Source organism: Pipistrellus kuhlii, unplaced genomic scaffold (assembly GCF_014108245.1).
Source record: "Pipistrellus kuhlii isolate mPipKuh1 unplaced genomic scaffold, mPipKuh1.p scaffold_m20_p_5, whole genome shotgun sequence".
NCBI lineage: Eukaryota > Metazoa > Chordata > Mammalia > Chiroptera > Vespertilionidae > Pipistrellus > Pipistrellus kuhlii.
Genome location: NW_023425551.1, coordinates 82,099,377 through 82,120,486, shown reverse-complemented (window position 1 = coordinate 82,120,486; position 21,110 = coordinate 82,099,377). Strand labels below are relative to the sequence as shown.

The 21,110-nt window shown below is 59.1% G+C and overlaps 2 protein-coding genes and 1 long non-coding RNA gene across 6 annotated transcripts; all 3 read left to right on the top strand.

The window, feature by feature from the left end:
• The first annotated feature begins 7 nt into the window (after window positions 1-7).
• HSD17B8 (hydroxysteroid 17-beta dehydrogenase 8) lies at window positions 8-2,124 on the top strand. Of its 3 annotated transcripts, XM_036414684.2 has the most exons (9): window positions 8-137; window positions 265-482; window positions 571-687; window positions 802-894; window positions 984-1,069; window positions 1,171-1,255; window positions 1,473-1,515; window positions 1,686-1,760; window positions 1,937-2,124. In XM_036414684.2, exons 1-9 carry the CDS (start codon window positions 92-94, stop codon window positions 1,951-1,953), a joined length of 780 nt encoding a protein of 259 aa, XP_036270577.1. In that variant the 5' UTR covers window positions 8-91; the 3' UTR covers window positions 1,954-2,124. The 3 variants fall into 3 exon arrangements, with proteins under 3 accessions (XP_036270577.1, XP_045428764.1, XP_045428765.1); XM_045572808.1 differs by lacking the exon at window positions 1,473-1,515 and having other exon boundaries at window positions 823-894; XM_045572809.1 differs by lacking the exons at window positions 802-894; window positions 1,473-1,515.
• Window positions 2,125-3,614: 1,490 nt separating this feature from the next.
• On the top strand, window positions 3,615-8,968 carry RING1 (ring finger protein 1). Of its 2 annotated transcripts, XM_045572807.1 has the most exons (8): window positions 3,615-3,775; window positions 3,868-3,985; window positions 4,807-4,967; window positions 5,063-5,278; window positions 6,865-7,254; window positions 7,403-7,673; window positions 8,081-8,212; window positions 8,962-8,968. In XM_045572807.1, the coding sequence occupies exons 2-7, from the start codon at window positions 3,908-3,910 to the stop codon at window positions 8,180-8,182; spliced, it is 1,218 nt and encodes a 405-aa protein (XP_045428763.1). In that variant the 5' UTR covers window positions 3,615-3,775; window positions 3,868-3,907; the 3' UTR covers window positions 8,183-8,212; window positions 8,962-8,968. The 2 variants fall into 2 exon arrangements, with proteins under 2 accessions (XP_045428763.1, XP_036270575.1); XM_036414682.2 differs by lacking the exon at window positions 8,962-8,968 and having other exon boundaries at window positions 8,081-8,437.
• On the top strand, window positions 5,285-6,777 carry LOC123651344. Its single transcript, XR_006739989.1, has 2 exons — window positions 5,285-5,877; window positions 5,913-6,777. It is a non-coding gene; the product is annotated as an uncharacterized LOC123651344 (long non-coding RNA).
• Window positions 8,969-21,110: the final 12,142 nt, after the last annotated feature.

The window sequence follows — 21,110 nt, the reverse complement described above, 5'->3', positions numbered from 1 at the left end:
GCTGCCGCGGCTGCCATTGGCCAGGCTTTGCTCTCGCCACGCCCCCTCTGCGCCCGGATTGGCTCCGGGCTGGTCCCGCCCACAGCCAGCCATGGCGACTCCGCTCCGGCTGGGCTCCGCGCTGGCCCTGGTCACAGGTTGCGGGGTCCCTTTCAGGGCGGGTTGGGGTGCCCTTGGCCTCTGCAGCCGCTGGCCCGGATCCTACTAACCGCCTGTCCACCTCTGGCCCCTGCCCGCGCCCACCCCGCGTGTTCTCGCCCGCAGGTGCGGGAAGCGGCATTGGCCGCGCCGTCAGTGTGCGCCTGGCCCGAGAGGGGGCCGCCGTGGCCGCCTGCGACCTGGACGGGGCAGCGGCCCAGGAGACCGTGCGGCTGCTGGGCGGCCCGGGGGGCGAGGAGGGGGCGCCCCGTGGGGCCCACGCGGCCTTCCAGGCTGACGTGTCTGAGGCCGGGGCCGCCCGGCGCCTGCTGGAGCAAGTGCAGGTGAACGCGGGCGACCTCGCCCTCCAGGCGCTGCCCTCCACCGCCCGGGCGCTTGATGGTTTTGGTGTGTGACCTCCCTCTTCCGTAGGCCTGCTTTTCTCGCCCGCCGTCTGTCGTTGTGTCCTGCGCGGGCATTACGAGGGATGAGTTTCTGCTCCACATGTCTGAGGATGACTGGGACAAAGTCATAGCTGTCAACCTCAAGGTGGTGACCAAACCTGCCATTTCTGGCCCCTTTCTCTTGGGAAGGGAGTTGCAGGATGACTCTCGCTCCAGCTGATCCTTCTCCCTTGTTACTCTCCCCCGTCCCCCCAACTAGGGTACCTTTCTGGTCACTCAGGCTGCAGCCCAGGCCCTGGTATCCAGTGGTTGTCGTGGCTCCATCATCAACATCAGCAGCATCGTAGGGAAGGTCAGGTGGAGCTGGGATGAGGTCAGGGCCCAGAGAGGAGAGTTCTCCTGGGGCTCCTGGTTCATCCCAGCTCTCTGACTCACCTGCAGGTGGGGAACCTGGGACAGACCAACTACTCAGCGTCCAAGGCTGGAGTGATGGGGCTGACCCAGACTGTAGCGCGGGAGCTGGGAAGGTTGGTCAGACACCGGGGCCAGGACTGCTGGGGCTGTGGGAGCTCCGAGGGAAGGGTCATCGGTCTTCTTCCACAGTCAGCAGCTGCTCTCCCTCCCACAGACACGGGATCCGCTGTAACTCTGTCCTCCCAGGGTTCATTACCACGCCCATGACACAGAAAGTGCCACAGAAAGTGCTGGACAAGGTAGGCCATGGGCGAGGGCAGAGAGCTGAACGTGCAGAGGCCAGACGCTGGGTTTGAGAGAGCCAGAGAATGCCAGACCCAGCGCCTGGCTAGAAGCGGGCCATCAGGAAGTGCATAGGAATGAAGACAGAAGAAAAGAGGGTCAGGACTCAATCTAAAAAAAAAAAAAAAAAAGAAAGAAAGAAACTTTCAGCCACTCATGAGGGTTTCCTTACAGGTGACCGGACTGATCCCGATGGGACATTTGGGGGACCCTGAGGGTGAGCGCTGAGTGAAGGGAGGCTCTGGGGAGGGCCCTGAATGAGGTCCCAAAGCCTGTGGTGTCAGAGAGGGTCTCACAGGGTTTGGGGGAGGGTTCCGGTGAGAGATGATGGCTCTCTGGGTCGATGAGGGTGAGTAGGAGCCTTCACTCTCCCCACTCCTCCCATAGACGTGGCAGATGTGGTCGCATTCTTGGCATCTGATGACAGTGGATACATCACCGGGGCCTCAGTGGAAGTCACTGGTATGAGGCCGCCCTGGGGAGGGGGAGGGCTGGGAAGAGGAACCCCGCTGACCTGTGGGGAGTCTGGAGGCGCTGAAGGAAGGGCCAAGCTCCCGAGGGCCAGGGACAGAGGAGGGCGCGCGCCCCACCCCATTTGTCTCCACCTGTGCATCTGTCCATGTTTCTGCCCCTCCCAGGAGGACTTTTCATGTAACTGCCTCCAGGACCGGGACTCTGCTCGCCCCCCACCACTCCGCGGCCTCCTGCTGCTGAGGACTGAGTTCCCAGGCTACAAAAGAGGTGGCAGTGTATGGCTCAGGAATGCTGAATATGGGAGGCAGGGGTGCCTGTGACCTTAATAAATTCCAAATCCTCTTCCCTGCCACCTCCGGTTCTTCTTGTGTCCAAGCCCTCAGACCCTTCCCCACCTCCCCCTCTCCCCAAAGGATTGTTCCCTTTCACCGCCTGGTCTCCCAGGGCAACCCCTGCCGCCGGGTGTGAGGAGAGAGTGTATGTCACTGTGTATTCGTGACAATCTGGGTCTTTTTGAGGAAGGGGGTCTTTGGCCCACCCCCTACCACTGGTCCTGCAGCCCCAGTTTCCTCCCCCCAATACCCTGGACGTTGTGTTCCCCAACCGTGATTTGTTCATGGCCCCATCCCAGTGTCCAGTCTGGCCTTCGGAGGGGGTCTGGAACAGGTGGCCCTCCCCCACCGCTCTCCTTTCTCTGAGTCCCCCCTCTCCTTTCTCTCCACCTTACAATAGCTGCAGCCGGCCTGGGGTCGGCTGGGGGGATTATAGGAGGGGGCCAGGATTAGGGGAATGGACCAGCGATGAAAGGAGCTGGAGGAGAGCAGAAGGGAGGGGGCTGGGAGGAGGAGGAGGGAAGGGAGGGGGTCTGCGCTAATCGACTCCGGAGCCCACATAAGGACTGGCCACGGACTGAAGGAGAGGACAGGGAAGTAGGGGGTAACCGGGGGAAGGGGCGAGGGGACCCACTGCTGCCCTGTCCCAGAAACAGGCCACCCCCTGGCAGCTGCAGCCCAAGCCCGGGAGCTGAGGCTGGAGGAGACGGGGACCCCCTCACGGTCTTTCCCCCAGTGTCCCGCTCACCCCTGCCCTCCGTGGGGATCGCGCTGCCCCTTCCTCTTCTTTCCTCCGTCCCCGTCCTTTACCGCCCAGCCCCGGCGGAGGTTCTGCCCGCTCCCCCTGCAGACACTCGCCCCTGGGCCCCGCACAGCAAACCCCCTCCCCGGCAGGGGCCCCATCTGTGTCCCTCCCGCGTGGCGCCCCATCCCGTCCCTCCGCGCCTCCCCCCGCACGGGCCGCGGCTCCTGATTGTCCAAACGCAATTCTCGCGTCTCCGGCTCGGCCGAGAGTTGAGTCTGGACGTCCCGAGCCGCCGCCCCCGAACCTCGAGGGGGAGCAGGCGGAGGGTCCGGGGAGCCCAGCGGCGGGGAGCGGGGCCCGGGAGGCCCCGGCGCCTCGGGACCTGGTTGCACTCTCGGGGCGGGAGGCTGAGCGGAGGGTCCGCGCAGCTTTGTCCCCCAATCCGGGCCGGGCCGCCAAGTTGTGTGCGGGACGGGGAGCCGTCCCGAGCCGCCGGGGCCGCGGAGTGGGGGGGCGGCCCTCCGGGAGCCCGCGCAGGCCCCGCCCTCCGGCGGGAGGCCCGGGGGCGGCAGGGCCGGTAGCCCGGCCGGCGGGGGCGGGGGCCGCGGCCCACGTGGCGGGCGCCTCGGGGCGCTGCTCCCGGCGGCGCGGGCGCACCCGAGGGCGGGGACCGGGGCGCCCACGTCGCGTCCCACCCGAGCCGCGAGCGGCGGTGACGTCCCGGCGGGGGGAGCGGGGCGGCGGGGCGGCGGAAGTGACGTGGGCCTGTGCCTGTGCCGGGCCTGCGGCAGCGGCGGCGGCGGCGGCGGCGGCGGCGGCGGCGGCGGCGGGAGCTGCAGTCGGAGCGGCGGCCGCGGACCGGCGAACTCGGCCCGGGAGAGGGACCGGGCGCGGCGCTGCGGCGGCTGCGCGGGCTGCGGAGCGGGGTGAGGGCCGGCGGGCGGGGGCCGGAGGGCGCCGGAGGGCGGGGTCTGCGCGGGCCCCTAACCCGGTCCCTTCCCTCCCCTCCCCCTCCCAGCCCACCTCCTCCGCCGCGGCGGGGTCTGCGCCCCGTCACCATGACGACGCCCGCGAACGCCCAGAATGCCAGCAAAACGTGGGAACTGAGCCTGTACGAGCTGCACCGGACCCCGCAGGTGACGGTCCCTCCGCTACTCCCGCCCCACGCCCCCGGCCACGGGCCCGCGCAGCCTCCTCCCCACCCTGGGCCCTGCCTTCCGACCACCTTAGCCTTTCAGGCCGCGTCCACATTTATTTTCCTTAATTCTCACAGCAGCCGGAGAGGCAGAGCACACATTGCTGCCTCTTCTGAAAGGTGGTGAGCAGTTCCGTGTGGCAGAGGTGCGAGCCCTCCAGGGAGTTTACTGAAAACGGGCTTCTCACACAGCAAGGGGATGGAGCCCAGACCCTGACATAGGGCGCGCCATGACCACACTTTGAGAAACTCTGCTGAATAAGTCCCCAAACCACAGATCTGTGCCCCCTCACCCTCTGGTGGTTCTCCAACCTCAGGTCTTCCTCAAAGCGCCTACTCTTGATTAAGGGACATTAATTATCTTCTCTATTCCCTCCGATCAGTAGCTCCTCTCTCAGAATTCCCATCTTTCTCAAGTGGCCAACACGGGGTATCCAGATTCTGCCGTCTCAATGTATTTCTCAAAACTCCCATTTCACAGGCCACTTGTCTGTCTACTTATTTGTTTGTTTGTTTGTCTGTCTGTCTTAGAGAAAGAGGAAAGAAGAGAGGGAAATATCAATTTGTCCCACTTATTTATACATCCATTGGTTAATTCTTACCTGCACCCTGACCAGGGATTGAACCTTCAACCTTGGCATAACAGGACAATGTTCTAACCAACTGAGCTACCTGGCCAGGGCAGACCAATTATTTCTAAAACTCTACCCCAACCCACCGCCGCCTTAACCGCCACCGCCTTCCCCCCGCTGGTGCCTCCAGGAAGCCATCATGGACGGCACAGAGATTGCGGTCTCCCCTCGGTCGCTGCATTCGGAGCTCATGTGCCCCATCTGCCTGGACATGCTGAAGAACACAATGACCACCAAGGAGTGCCTCCACCGCTTCTGCTCCGACTGCATCGTCACGGCGCTGCGGAGCGGGTAACGGAGGGCTCCGTGGAGCTGGGTTAGAGATGCAGCGCTGAGGCCTCAGGGCCCAGGCGCCTGACTGCTTGGGCCCCCTCTCTCCGCCCCAGGAACAAAGAGTGCCCCACCTGCCGCAAGAAGCTGGTATCCAAGCGGTCTTTGCGCCCAGACCCCAATTTCGATGCTCTGATCTCGAAGATCTATCCCAGCCGGGAGGAATACGAGGCCCACCAAGACCGGGTGCTCATCCGGCTCAGCCGCCTGCACAACCAGCAGGCGCTGAGTTCCAGCATCGAGGAGGGGCTGCGCATGCAGGCCATGCACAGGTGCGAGAGGGGCTGTACATGCAGGCCATGCACAGGTGCGAGAGGGGCTGTACATGCAGGCCATGCATAGGTGCGAGAGGGGCTGTACATGCAGGCCATGCACAGGTGCGAGAGGGGCTGTACATGCAGGCCATGCACAGGTGCGAGAGGGGCTGTACATGCAGGCCATGCACAGGTGCGAGAGGGGCTGAACATGCAGGCCATGCACAGGTGCGAGAGGGGCTGTACATATAGGCCGTGCACAGGTGCGAGGAGGGGCTGTGCATGCAGGCCATGCACAGGTGCGAGAGGGGCTGTACATGCAGGCCGTGCACAGGTGCGAGGAGGGGCTGTACATGCAGGCCGTGCACAGGTGCGAGAGGGGCTGTACATGCAGGCCGTGCACAGGTGCGAGAGGGGCTGTACATGCAGGCCATGCACAGGTGCGAGAGGGGCTGTACATGCAGGCCGTGCACAGGTGCGAGGAGGGGCTGTGCATGCAGGCCGTGCACAGGTGCGAGGAGGGGCTGTGCATGCAGGCCATGCACAGGTGCGAGAGGGGCTGTACATGCAGGCCATGCACAGGTGCGAGAGGGGCTGTACATATAGGCCATGCACAGGTGTGAGAGGGACTGTACATGCAGGCCATGCACAGGGGCTAGGAGGGACTGTACATGCAGGCCATGCACAGGTGCGAGAGGGGCTGTACATATAGGTCATGCACAGGTGTGAGGAGGGGCTGTGCATGCAGGCCGTGCACAGGTGTGAGGAGGGGCTGTGCATGCAGGCCGTGCACAGGTGCGAGGAGGGGCTGTGCATGCAGGCCGTGCACAGGTGCGAGGAGGGGCTGTGCATGCAGGCCGTGCACAGGTGCGAGAGGGGCTGTACATGCAGGCCGTGCACAGGTGCGAGGAGGGGCTGTGCACGCAGGCCGTGCACAGGTGCGGCCGGAGAGGGGCCGGGCCGGGCTGGCGGGCGGACCCACGGGCCAGACTCGGTGCTGCCTGCCGCCTGCTGTCTTGTAAGCCAGCCCCCTAGGAGCTAACAGAGGCCTGATGGCCAGGCCTGGAAGTCATGGCTGTAAATGCAGCTTCTTAGCAAGAGGCGCTACTGTTCTTAAAAGGAAAACAGCTCTCCTAAGTTTCTACAAATCAGAATAGTAGAGTGGTCTGAAGTGTAAGCTCTGGACTCATTGCTGGGAATTAAAACACCCCCTAGGCCAGCACTGCTGGGTCTGTAATGTGTATGCAGGTTACCTGAGGGTCTGGTTTGAAATGCAAAGTGTGGTTTTGTAGGCCTTAAATTCTGCATTTCTGCCAGCCTATGCTGCAGGCTCCTTTGAAAGGCAAGGGACTACTTGATTTCAAACAAGTTATTTAACCTCCCTAAGCCTCCGTTTCCTCAGCCATAGAATAGAGGTAATGTAATTACTTGTATTATGGGAGAGGACCAATGCAAAATGCGTAGCAGTGTGCTTGGCAGGTAGTCAGTATTTAATAAATATTAGGTGTCACCTTTAAGATTCCCCTGATCTTTCCAACCTGAAGTTTAAAATCTGAGTCTTCTTATCCTTGATGCTTTCTAACCTCAACCGCTTGCTTCTACAGGGCCCAGCGTGTGAGGCGGCCGATGCCTGGGTCAGATCAGACCGCCACGATGAGTGGAGGGGAAGGAGAACCAGGGGAGGGAGAGGGCGATGGGGAGGATGTGAGCTCAGACTCTGCTCCCGACTCTGCCCCCGGCCCCGCCCCCAAGCGACCCCGTGGCGGGGGCGCAGGGGGGAGCAGTGTAGGGACAGGGGTAGGAGGCACTGGAGGGGTGGGTGGGGGCGCTGGTTCTGAAGACTCTGGTGACCGGGGAGGGACTCTGGGAGGGGGTACCCTGGGGCCCCCAAGCCCTCCTGGGGCCCCTAGTCCCCCCGAGCCAGGTGGAGAGATTGAGCTCGTGTTCCGGCCCCACCCGCTGCTCGTGGAGAAGGGAGAATACTGCCAGACAAGGTGAGAGCCCTGTCTCCCCAGGCCGCTGGGAAACCAGACGTATGGCCTCCCCAGGGTGGGCTTTGCCGGCCAAAAGCCCCCACCCAGCGCCCGGTGAAAGCCCTGCCCCCCCTGCCCTGGCTCCCGCCCTGAGCGCGCTCTCCGCCAGGTACGTGAAGACCACGGGGAACGCCACGGTGGACCACCTCTCCAAGTACCTGGCCCTGCGCATTGCCCTGGAGCGGAGGCAGCAGCAGGAGGCGGCGGAGCCGGGAGGCCCCGGAGGGGCCGCCTCCGATGCCGCGGGACCTGATGGTGGGGGGGAGGGCGGGGGCGCTGGCGGAGGCGACAGCCCTGAGGAGCCTGCCTTGCCCAGCCTGGAGGGCGTCAGCGAAAAGCAGTACACCATCTACATCGCCCCCGGCGGCGGGCCCTACACGGTGAGCCTTGGAGGCCCCGGGGTGGGGGGGCAGGGAGCTGGCTGGGGCTCCACAGCCAGCATCCTGATTTCTGACTGACCCCCTCCCCCTCTCTCCCTCCCTCCTCTTCCCTCTCTCCCTCTCTCTCCCTCCCTCCTCTTCCTCCTCTTCCCTCTCCTCTCCCTCCCCTCTCTTCTCCTCCCCTCTCTCCCTCTTCCCCCCTCCACCTCCCCTCTCCCTCTCCTCTCTCTCCTCTCCCTTCTCCTCTCCCTCTCTCTTCTCCCTCCTCCTTCACGTTTCCCCCCTTTGCCCCATCTCTTCATTGCTCCTTTCCTTGCCTCCTCCCATGGTCACCTCACTCATTTCCTTTCCTGCCTTCTCCAACTTCATTTTCTCTTCCCTGCCTCTTCCTCCCACGCCCTCTGCAGACACTAAATGGCTCTCTGACCCTAGAGCTGGTGAATGAGAAATTCTGGAAAGTGTCCCGACCACTGGAGCTCTGCTATGCCCCCACCAAGGATCCAAAGTGACCCCACAGGGGACAGCCAGCGATGGGGACCTCCCCAGCCCTGTCCCCGGTGCCCCCAGCCAGCCAGCCAGCAGGAGGACACACATGAGGACATGTGGCTTTTATACAAAGTATATCAGATTCTTCTATATTGTACAGATGCACCCACATCTACTGCCTTTTCTATTGCCCCAGACTCCCGTCTCCCCGAGGTGTGGGAAGGTGAGACCCTCCTCCAGCCCTCCCACCGGCGACAACAAACGTGCTTTTCCTCTTTCAAACCTGCAGTCCTGTGTGTGTATGGGTGCTAGAGGGGGAGGGGGTCCGAGATGGAAAGCCGGACGTCATGCAGAATCAGCCTTGGAGCCGGGAAAATGTCTGAGGTTAAAGGCGGGTCCTTCCCTTATCCTGAACCTCCCAATAGCAAATAAAACCGGGAGGGGAGGGGAGGGGAGGGCCGGCCGGGGAGGCTGGTGGAGGCAGGACGGGAGCGCAGGGCTGTGAGCTCAGGTCCTACATTTGCCCCTGAATCCTGAGTGGCCCGGGCTGAACTCGGAGTTCCAGTTCCACACGGAAGGCAGGGAGGTGGCGGGTTTGTGGAGGGGACAGGCCCTGAGGGTCTGGGGGAGAGGGGGGAGACTGGGGGGGGGGGGGGCTGCGAGAACCATCTGCTCCACCTCGCAGCCTCGGGCCGCGGGGAGGGAGGCCGCCCAGCCGTCCTGGGGGGCGGGGGCGGGAGGCCTCCCCGCAGCCCGGCTCCCATGGGTGGGTGGGAGCAGGAATCGCCTGTCCGCGGGGCTGACGGGCACACTCCACCGTTTGGGCCCCTCACTTCCTGCTTCCGTCGTGCCCTTGGCGCCCCCACCCCAATCGCCCCAAATCCCCGCTGCGCTGGGCCTGCCCCGCAGGCGGGGAGCCAGCGGGGGGGGGGGGGTGAGCGGCCCGGCGCCCGGTGCTCGCTCGGGTTCCCAGTTTGTTCCCGCACCGCTAGCCCCCCAGGACCGGGGACACGGGGACCCTCCAGCTCTGCGACCCGCGGCCACCCCACCTGCTGCCCGCAGGGTAGACCGCCCGCCCCGCCGTGTGCTCCCCCCGGACCCGGACCCCCACCTCCACCCCCACCGGGTTCCCGGGAGCGGCGGGAGGCGCCGCTGGGATTTCGGAGGGAAACGCCGAGGGGCCGGGGAGGGAGCCCCAGAGCTGAAACGCGGTGGATTCGCTGGTGGTTCCGGGAGGTCGGTCCCCCTCCCGCCGGCAGCTTCCCTCCGGGGCCGCCCGAGGCCGGCCCTCCCGCTCACAGCCCCACCCCCACCCCATCCCCAGGGCCCCCCCCCCCCCACCAGGCCCGGGCCCCGGCCGCCCTGGGAGACAGGCCTGTTGGGGTGACCCCGCGGGGAGGGCCCGGAGGCTGGCTGTGAGTGACCCTTTCCCGCCCCCGGGAGGAGTGACCGGCCCACAGCCTTCCACCCCGCTTCCCGGGGTCCCCACCTCAGCCCCCGGCTAGGCCGGCAGTGGGGGGGGGGGGGTGCACAGTGCACCGGGGAGCTGGAGGGCTCTGCGGGGGAGCTGCAGCATGGAGGCAAGCAATGCCAGGGGGCGGGTGGGGAAAGCGCTGCCCGCAGCCCGGGCCCAGCCCGGCCCCGCGGCCCCGGCCCCAGCCCGGCCCCGCAGCCTCCGCCCCAGCCCGGCCCCGCAGCCCCGGCCCCGGCCCGCTGGCCGGCTCCACGCGCCGTGCGCCCCCGGGGACCTGGTGTCACACAGACATCGTGTGGCCCCGCCTGCCAGGGCCCATCAGAGATGGTCACAGTGAGCACCGGTGCTGAGTCCAGACCCATCAGTGTGCCCCGTTACATCTCCCTCTGTCCACCCCCCACCCCCGCACGGGCCGCCCTCTGACCCCGGCAGCGGCAGGAACGGCTGCTGGCGGGCTGCTGGCGGGTCGGAGAGGCCTTTTGACATGCAAATTGGACTGTCGGCGACCACTGAAGCTCCTTCCCGGTGTCCCATTGATCTCCAGTTAAAGACCCCGTCCCTCCCGGCTCAGGCCCCGGGGTGGTCCGCCAGCCTCTCCAGACTCCTCACCCGCAGGCTCCTCCGGGCGAGCTCTGTGCCAGCTGGGCCTCGGGCTCTCCACTTCCCTCTGCTAGGCCTCTTCCTTCTTCAGATCGCAGCTCCTTACCCTCTCCCGGGAGGTCCCCTAACCTGCCTTTCAGGGTCACAGTACCCTTTCTGAGCTCCCACACCAAAGCACCTCTCCCAGCAGCTGCAGCCCAGTCAGCTCTGCACACCCACTGCGCACACAGCACAGCCGTGAGTGTGCGTGTCCCGGTGAGCACAGGGCACTCCCGGGCTGGGCCATGGCCGCCGTCTCACCCTGCATTCCCTGGCCGGGAGCTGAACTCACCACAAACAGTGAGCTGAAACATTGGTTGGAAGGACGCACACGCCCTGGGATCTGGGCAGGGTGCTAGGCGTTTCAGGCCTTAGATTCTAAGGCTTAGAAGCAGCGGGGATAATGTGGCAGCGGCACAGGATGAGGACTGGGAGAGCTGGGACCGTAAGGCTGAAAGCACAGGTGGCGTGGCCTCCCGCAGGCTGTGGAACCGCTCGGAACCCTCGCCTTCTTATCTATAAAGTGGGACCGCCTTCAGAATCCAGCCAGAGAGAAGAAAGAAAAAGCACCAAACTTGGAAAGATGAGTAAATTACCAGGACAATTAAACACGTGGCTGAGTCCTCAAAGGGGAAGTAAAGTCACAGGCTGGAGGAACAAAGGTGACCGGAGGCCAGAGGACGATCTGGCAGGGGCTCTGGTTACTGGAAGGGACAGGAGGGGACTGGTTCTGGGGGGGGGGGGGTGAGCTTTAGCCACCGGGGGCAGGAGGTGAGCTGGGAAATCAGGTGACAGGCAGTCCAAGGTGATTCACGAAGAAATAGAAAACCTAACAAACCTGTGAATTCTAATAAATTGAACTAGAAACCAGAAAGTGCGCACACACAGCTCCCAGATAGTTTCATAGGTGTGTCCCCCAACTCTTTTTTTTATATATATTTTATTGATTTTGTACAGAGAGGAAGGGAGAAAGATAGAGAGCTAGAAACATCGATGAGAGAGAGTCATCGATCAGCTGCCTCTTGCACACCCCCTACTGGGGATGTGCCCGCAACCAAGGTACATGCCCTTGACCACATGCCCTTGACCGGAATCGAACCTGGGACCTTTCAGTCCCCAAGCCGACGCTCTATCCATTGAGCCAAACCGGTTTCGGCGTCCCCCCAACTCTTAAAGAAACTGTTTGTTTACGTAAACTGCCCCAGACACTGGAAAAAGAGGGCCAATCACACTTATAAGACTAAAAATCCTAAATAAAATATCAGCAAACTGAATCCAGTGGAGTTTATGCAACTGTGTCTCTATATGTGTGTGTACATGCATATGTGTGACAAAGAAGAGTTTATTCCAGAAATGCAAGGAGGGCTACTTTAAAAATTCATTACTGAGCCCACTATGTGTGGCTCAGTGGCTGAGTGTAGATCTATGAACCTGGAGGTCACGGTTGGATCTGGTCAGAGCACATGTCCAAGTTCAGGCTCGATCCCGAGAGGGACATGCAGGAGGCAGCTGATCCATGATTCTGTCTCATCGCTGATGCTTCTCTCTCCCTCTCCCTTCCTCTCTGGAATCAATGTTTTAAAAATTAAGCAAGCAAATAAGGAAAGAAAGAAAGAAAGAAAGAAAGAAAGAAAGAAAGAAAGGAAGGAAGGAAGGAAGGAAGGAAGGAAGGAAGGAAGGAAGGAAGGAAGGAAGGAAGGAAGAGACAAGGCAGGAGAAAATTAGTGAAAGCTATGCCAGGCAAGACTCCACAGAGGGCTAGGAATAGAAAGAGCTTCTGATGTCAACGTAAGGATACGGGTGTCTACTACTTCTAGTCACCGAATGGCCAGTAAACATGGAAAAGATTCCCAACATCACCGGGAATATAGAAATGCGTATAAAACTGTGAGATGCTGCTGTACACACATGGAATCAGCAACAACCATCACGCTGCCGACACCAGCAGGAACTTCCAATGCTGTGACGATGTGAACAGCTCTAGCCAGTCAGTCGTTCAGCAAGGCCCGGTGATGCAGAAACCCCTGAGCCCGTGCCCACAGGTGTCCTCAGAGGGCACTCCACAGGCCATGGGGCAGGGGAGGAGGCCTGCGGACCGTGACCGGAAACCAGTTCACCGCCTTGGGTAAAGGAACGGGTAAAGGACGGTGTCTCCTTCCGACGGATGCTGACGGCCGTATTTATCAACATAGTGAGTAAGAGTTTGCGAAAATGGATGTTGTATGATACCATTTAGGTAAGGGTTTTTTGGGGGGCGGTTAATCCCCACCCGAGGATATTTTTTCCATTGATTTTATAGAGAGTGGAGGGAGGAAGGGAAGAGGGGGGCAGAGGAGAGAGAAACATCGATTGGTTGTCTCCCGAACCAAACCTGCCTCAAGGTTTGTGTCCTGACCGGGAATTGAACCCACAACCCTTTGGTGCATGGGCCAATGCTCTACTCACTGAGCCACACTGGCCAGGCATCATTCATGTTTCAAAATACACAAAACGACCATACATGTTCAGGAAAACGAACATTTTTTTTAACATATTTTATTGATTTTTCACAGAGAGGAAGGGAGAGAGATAGAGAGCTAGAAACGTCGATGAGAGAGAAACATTGACCAGCTGCCTCTTGCACACCCCCTACCGGGGATGTGCCCGCAACCAATGTACATGCCCTTGACAGGAATTGAACCTGGGACCTTTCAGTCCGCAGACCAACGCTCTACCACTGAGCCTAACCGGGTTAGGCAGGAAAACGAACATTTGTTAAAAGTACAAAATATGCGCGAGGAGGTCCCCACACTTCAGTGTGACAGCTGCCCCTGGGGAGCAGCGATGGGCGGGCTTTTGCCACTAGGCAGCGCTTTGTTTTTTGTTTTTTTTTAATATGTATTTTATTGATTTTTTACAGAGAGGAGGAGAGAGGGTTAGAGAGCTAGAAACGTCGATGAGAGAGAAACATCAACCAGCTGCCTCCTGCACACTCCCCACCGGGGATGTGCCCGCAACCAATGTACATGCCCTTGACCGGAATCAAACCTGGGACCTTTCAGTCCGCAGGCCGACGCTCTACCACTGAGCCAAACCGGCTTCGGCAAGGCAGCGCTTTGTTTTATTTTTAAAGAAAAACACACAAAGCAAAGGAGGCGGCTCAAAAGTGAGGGCTTGCTCGGCTGGGTTGCTGTGATGACTAAGGAGCCTGTAAACGCAGAACTGAAGGTTCCTGTTCATCTCGCAGGCGGAGAGATCAGACGTCCCTACCTACTGCCCCTCTCTGTGAAAGCTCACTCCCGGGGAGTGCCTATTCACTCACTTCCCTCCTCTGTGAAAGGCATGTATTAAACATGCCTGGCCCAGGCCAGGTAGCTCAGTGGTCAGAGAACTGGCACCTGGGGCCAAAGGGTCGCAGGCTCAATTCCTGGTCAAGGGCAGGGACCTCGGTTGCAGGCCCAATCCACAGCCCTGGTCAGGGAGGCAACCAACGGATGTGTCTCTCTCAGTGAAATTTCTCCTGCCTCCTCCCTCCCCTCGGTGCTCCCCAAAAAAGTCAGTGGAAAACGTATCCCCACCGGAGGATAGTGCCTCCCCTCCCAGCGTCGCCGAGAGCTGAATCAGCACCTGGGGGCCGCTGCTGTTGGGGTGACGGTTCTCTGGTTACAGCCCATTCTTTCCCACCTCAACTTGTAAGCTCTCCTAGGACCTCATTGGGCAACGCAAGTGCCAGTGTTGAGAAGACCTGGCTCCCTTCAAAGACCTTCACGGACAGTGGTCACCGGCAGGGCACGCCCCCCACCTGGAGGGGCAGCTCCCGGTCCAGACAGAAAGGATAAATCCCAGTTTTCTGTAAAATCTCTCCATTTTTAAGTGTTGCAATTAATGAAAAAGAATAATAAAAGCACATGTGAACCAAATGAAATACTTGAAAGGGTGTGAGCTTTGGAGCCCTAATGGAGCTGGCCCAGAGACAGATGCATGAGCGGGTCTTGACAAGGGGCCTTGTGAGAGCGGAGGCGCGGCGAGGAGCAGCAGGGAGGGTGCAGGGCTGAAAATGACAGCCCGTCCTCGGTCACTTCCCCCCCTCGGTGCACACTTCGCCCCTCCCCTGTTCTGGCTGGCCCTGGCCTGTTTTGAACAGAGCTGGGCGTGAGTGATGGTGTGACTGCCAAGGTGGGGTCATATGAGATCTGCAGCTCCCACTGTTGCCACTTGGAACATGACCCTTTGCCCCCAGCTGCCATGCTGTGAGGAAGCTCAGGCGGCCACGGGGAGACCTACACGGCGCAGACCTGGGCCACGGACCACACAGGGCCTGGCTGCAGCCGGCAGCCAATGTCAACGGCTGGTCAGCGAGTGAGGCCTCTGGGAATACCCAACCCCGCAGAGCCCAGCCAACAGGAAATGCAGACCTGCAGGGCACCTGCAGAATTGTAAGGAACAAGCACTTCTTTAAATATATTTTATTGATTTTTTACAGAGAGGAAGGGAGAGGGAGAGAGAGTAGAAATGTCAATGAGAGAGAAACATCGACCAGCTGCCTCTTGCACACCCCCGACCGGGGATGTGCCCGCAACCAATGTACATGCCCTTGACCGGAATCGAACCCAGGACCTTTCAGTCCGCAGGCCGACGCTCTACCACTGAGCCAAAACAGTTTCGGCTGGAACAAGCACTTCTTTAAATATATTTTATTGATGTTTTACAGAGAGGAAGGGAGAGGGAGAGAGAGAGAAACATCAATGATGAGAGAGAATCATGGATTAGCTGCCTCCCGCATGCCCCCTACTGGGTATCGAGCCCATAACCCGTCATGTGCCCTGACCTGGAATCAAACTGTGACCTCCTACTTCATTGGTCGACACTCAACCACTGAGAAACTCTGGCCGGGCAATAACTTCTGTTTTAAGATACCACATACTAGGGTGGCTTGTTGAGCAGCAATAGATAAAAAACAAGCAGCATTGCCGAAACCGGTTTGGCTCAGTGGATAGAGCGTCAGCCTGAGGACTGAAAGGTCCCAGGTTTGATTCTGGTCAAGGGCATGTACCTTGGTTGCCGGCACATCCCCAGTACGGGGTGTGCAGGAGGCAGCTGATCAATGATTCTCTCATCGATGTTTCTAACTCTCTATCTCCCTTTCTCTCTCTGTAAAAAAATCAATAAAATGTATTTTTTTTTAAAAACAAAAAACTAGCAGCATTAGAAAAACAGAGGCCTTACTCTGCCCAGAAGATTTGAGATATCAACTAATTCTTTCAAAAGGTATATATTGGCTGTGAGTTTTTTATTGATTTTTTTACAGAGAGAGGAAGGAAGATGGGGAGAAGGAGAGAGAAATACTAATGTGAGAGCACAACATGGATCCCTGCAGGCCCCCCACCAAGGATCCAGCCACAACCGGGCATGTGCCCTGACCGGGAATCAAACTGGCAACCTTCTGATGAACCAAAGGATAGATATAAGACAGTAAAGCAACAAGAAGACTGTCAAATTACAGCAGGGAGGGGAGGGAGATCTGGGGGAGATAATAGATCAACCGAAGGACTGTATACATGCATATAAGTACAACCAATGGACACAAAACTCTGGGGAGGGAGGGTATGTATGGGGGGGGGGCAGTGGTAAAATATGTACACAGAATATAATTTAATAAAAATTAAAAAAAAAACTGGCAACCTTTCAGTCCAGGGGACAAAGCCCAACCAACTGAGCCACACTGGCCAGGGCTTCAAGTTATTGTTTTTTATGGAGGAGGGAGTGGGTGGTGAGTAGTTAACTTTCAGATGGAGAGGAAAGCTCATGCACAGCGCGGGTGATGAAGAGCCTCCTTACGGAGGTCCCAGGTAAGTCAGCTTTGCCAGCTGGGGCCTAAATACCAAACGGAAGGATGGGCAATAATATCTCTAACCTTTCTCAGCATGAACTGTGTTCCTGGCGTGTGATAGATCTTCACAGAATCATATAAATCCTCATCCTCACAACATTGCTCTGTTTAGTGCATGAGGAAGGTGTGGGTGACGGGCCAAAGTTCACACAGCCGCCCAATGGCAGAGCTGTGGTTTAAGCTGCTCCATAAGCCGCCCAATGACAGAGCTGCGGTTTAAGCTGCTCCATAAGCCTCCGCTGCTTCCCAGACATCACAGACACTGCGGCCTCCCTTAGAGTCAGCCCGCAGGCCGTGAACGGCCGGTGCCAGGAATGGGCCCGGAGGGGAGAGCAGCCACGGAGCAGCTGCGAGCAGGGCAGTGAGATGTCGGTTTTCACTTGGGAGCTTCTCTCTGGCCGTTGCCAGAACTAGAAGCTGAAGTCAAGGAAGGAGACATTTCCGAAGGTCGAGGTGGGACCTGAGCCGCGCTGCACCCCCCTTCATGGGGACTGGCCAGGTCCCCTGTGGCCGGCCACGTGGCTGAGACGGGGCGTCAGCTTCAGAGCAGAACCAAGATCAAGGTCCTTTCTGAGGTGAAATGAGCACTGAAAGCTGTGTCCCCACCTGGCAGGGAAAACGGGCTTCGAATCCTAAGTCCAAACGTCCAGCATGAGACTTAGGTTGAGGTCAGAGGGCTGAGAGGCAGGAGCTGGGAGGAGGCCAGATGGGGGGAGTAGGCCAAGAAGCAGGAGAGGACCCGAGCAAGGCCGCGGACTCTAGGGAGAGCTGTGATCCACCTGTGAGGCCGGCAGGCGGTGCCGGGGGCTGGGAGAGGCCAGGGGCAGCCTGAGCTGGCCCAGAATCGCAGCTCTGGTCAGAGGCCCTGCAGGAGAGCAAGGGCCTGGGTCCCGTCCAGGCTTGGGCCGCTGGGTGGCTGGGGACTTGACGGAAGCCAAGCACAATGGAAAGGAGCCTGTTTGAGAGAACAGATGAATTCAGGTTTGAGAATAATCAGTGCTTGCTTGATACAGTTAGACTGAAGCACTGAGCCCCTGTGAACGGTGAACGGAGCGATGCAGGCGGCACTGCCTGGCAGTGCAGGTCCAGAGGGAAACCCGGCCAGAAACAGGCCTTTGGGAGTCACCAGCACAGCAGTGGCGATGAGAGCAGCCAAGACAAAGGTGCAGAGGAGGAGAGAATTAAGTTGCCTGCAGCAAGTTAAGTCTCAGAAAGTAGCCTGAGAAAGATCGCGAGCGCGCGCGCGCACACACATAGGAGAGGCGGACACCAGCCTGAAGGAGGTGAGGAGTGAGTGGAGGAGGAGGTGAGGAGTGAGTGGAAGTAAGGGAATAGAGAATTTTCCCCCAACTCTATTTCTTTTCCCATTGATTTAGCTTCCCCTGCCCTCCCCCCGAAAAAAAGGTCTTCTGTTGTCAGGATTCTATCTTGGACATTCTACACGGAGAGTTCCCTCTGCCCTTCCACACGGTGCTTGGCCTGTGCCTATGCCTCAGCCACCCAGCAATGCCCTGGGCACTGGCTGGAGCGAGGCAGCCTCTGGCCGCTGCTTTCCTGTCCGGATGTGGAAGGGGACGAGGCACACTGGCTGTGTGCCAGGGGAGCATGGCGGGTGGTGGAAACACACAATGGTTCACAGAGATTCTGTTCCAAAATGACACATCTCTTCCACGCGGGTCTCACTGGCCAAGGCCCTTCACGGGCAGGAAGCGTATGCTTCCAGCAGCGTTGGATCCCCAGCGGCCCTCACGCCAAAGCAGCTCCAGCTCCTCTCCCGGGCCTCCTAGGACAGCTTCCCTGGCTCTGAGCTCACTTCTCCATCTCCCTGCATCCCGTCTTCCCAACTTTTTATTATAAAAAAGTTTCAAAAGTACAAAAAAGTTGAAACTATAGTACGATTATCATTTGTATATCCACCACTTTGCTTAGATTTAACAATGGTTATTTATATGTACACTAGAGGCCCGGTGCACAAATTCGTGCACCAGTGGGGTCCCTTGGCCTGGCCTGTGGGATCTGATCTTGAAATCAGCTCTGTGACATCCCCCTGGGGTCCAGGATGGTGAGAGGGTGCATGCCAGGCCAAGGGACCCCAGGGGTGCACAATTGAGGCCGGGGAGGGACAAGGGAGGCTGGCCAGCTGGGGAGGGACCAAGGGAGGGTTCCAAGGTGTGTCTAGCCCATCTCGCTCAGTCCTGATCGTACTCCAGCAGCAAGCTAACTGGTCAGAGCATCTGCCAGCTACTGGTCAGAGCATCTGCCCCCTGGTGGTCAGTGCAGGTCATAGTGAGTGATTGAGCGGCCTTAGCATATCATTAGCATTTATGCTTTGATTGGTTGAACGACTGACTGGATGACTGGGTACTTACCTAGCATACTAGGCTTTTATTATATAGGATACAAATATTTACATATTTATGCAAAGCTCTTTTTAAAAAAAAAATATTTTTAATTGATCTTAGAGAGAGAGGAAGGGAGGAGAGAGAAACACTGATCTATTTCCTGCACGTCCCTGACTGAGGACTGAGCCAGCAATTGGGGGTGGGGGGTTCCCTGACGGGGATCTAACCAGCGACCAGTGCATGGGAGGAAGCCGAGCCATCGGAGCCGGGCGGCCAGGGCTGGAGTTCTTGAACGAGGTGGGAATTTGGAAATCGTGCTGCCTCACATTTTAACACTTCAACATACATCTCCTAAAAGTCAGGCTTCCTCCTACATGCCCGCAAGAAAAGAACTAGTCCCAAATATTACCCACCTGCAGAACATACTCAGGTTCTCCCCTGTTGATTCCCAAATGTGTTATATGTCTTTTCAAAGGACCCCAAGCCAGGCTCATGTATGTGTATGTGAGAGAGAGGCTGGATGAGGTGCCTGACAGACACAGGCAGCAGTCAGAGGGAGAAATGAGGCAGAGGAAGGCAGGTTTGGGGCTCGGGTTTTTTTTGTTTTTTGTTTTTTATATATTTTATTGATTTTTTTTACAGAGAGGAGGAGAGAGGGATAGAGAGCTAGAAACGTCCATGGGAGTTGAGAGAGAAACATCAACCAGCTGCCTTTTTCACACCCCCTACCGGGGATGTGCCTACAACCAATGTACATGCCCCTGACCGGAATCGAACCTGGGACCTTTCAGTCCGCAGACTGACGCTCTACCTCTGAGCCAAACCGGTTTCGGCGGGGCTTGGTTTGTTTTGAGAGGAAGCAGTTACAGATTCAGGAGGGAAAATGAGTAACTAAGGAAATGGGGTGCAGAACACAGCTAGAGAGACTAGCCTTGGGCAGGAGCAGGCAGCTCTTCTATTCCAGGGGTTCTCCAAGTGGGACCCCAGGCCAGCAGCATGAAGTATCACCTGGAAACTAGTCACAAAGGAAAATCCTCACCTCTCCCCACCTCAGCCTACTGAGTCGCAAGCATGGGTATTTTTGTTTGTTTATTGATGTCAGAGAGGAAGGGAAAGGGAGAGATAGAAACATCAATGATGAGAGAATCATTGATCAGCTGTCTTCTGCACCCTCCCTAAGGGATCGAGCCTGCAGCCCATGCATGTGCCCTTGACCTGAATGGAACCTGGAACCCTTCAGTCTGCAGGCACACACTATCCCCTGAGCCAAACCGGCCAGGGCTCACAGTATGCTTTACCCGCCCTCCAGGCAGCCCTGAGGCACACCGAGAGGACAGCAATCGCTCTGCCCTAACCGGAGGCAGCACTGGGACACAGGCCCAGCGTGGATTTGATAACAGGAGGGTGAGGGAGTTCGCCTCTGGTGGCTTCCGCTTTCTCTGAGACGTAAGGCGGAGACCACCGGAGTGTGAGGAGAGACAGTGGGGACCGCACAGGTCCCGGGGCAGGGCGTTGAAGTGGCCAGTGACCACATGGTGTGGCTGGGTCACTAAGCACGGCCGGCTGATGGCCCTGAGTGAGGAGTGGAACTGGCTGTGCGACTTCCTCCAACGCTCGGCGGCTCTCAGAGTGAAACCCTGGGAAAGCAGACCGGGCCCAGGGCTGAGATTCAGGCAGACGGGTGCACGGAGGATGACGGAGAGGCCTGAGCTTGCTTGTTGTCAGGAGAGTCGTTGCGATGAAGGAATAAGGAGGGGCTGCTGGGCTGGAAGAGGGGAGACAGCCTGGGTCTGGAAGCCACAGGAGACTGAAACGTTTGTGAGAGGAGTGCACAGACGGACGAACGGAGGAGAGGGGCCTAGGCAGGCTGCGTGGGTGAGATCCCCGTGGGGCACCTCAGATGACGAGCCGAGGGAGAGAACTGGCTGGTTTGGAGTGGGAAGGTCCAGGGGGTGCTGTTGAGAGGTCAGTGGGGGTGGGTCCTCCCCCAGACAGTGCGATGGAGAGGCAGACAGTCTGCAGTGCCTGTGCTGAGGGAGGCGGAGGGGGCAGGTGGCAGACGGCACCAAAGGGGAGGAAGGGCAGTGGAGCCCGGGGCTGCCCTGGGGCAGGGGTTATTTTAGACCAGACAGTGGGGTCGGAGGAGGGCGGTCTGGAGGCAGCACTGGAGCCGGGGAAGCACCCTCACCTCTAAGAAAATAAACAGCTCCCGTCAGAAGCCGGCAGAGGAGGTCGCACCCTCAAGGAAGACTTAAATTTCAGCTGAGGCGGGAAGTGGAGGGAGGCTGCAGGGAGACTGCAGGATGTGAGGAGATGTGGCGTGGGGTCCCGTAGGGAGGGGCCAGCGGAGGGCGGGTCACCTCCAGGAGCCGGCCCACCGGGCTGGAGAAGGCAGAGCGGGGACTGTGCTGAGCGCTGCAGGCAGGCGGGCCGCGGCGGCACTTCTCCCGTCATCCCCTGGAAGCTGTGAAAATGGTGGTTAACCGCGTGGCCCCCAGAGCAGTCCTGCCTGGGTTCAAATCCAAGCCCTGCCCCTGCCAGCCTCCGTAACCTTGGCAAGGCTGTGGCCTCCCGTTCTCCTCTGTAGAAGAGAGACAGAAATAGCTCTACACGGCGCCAACACTGGG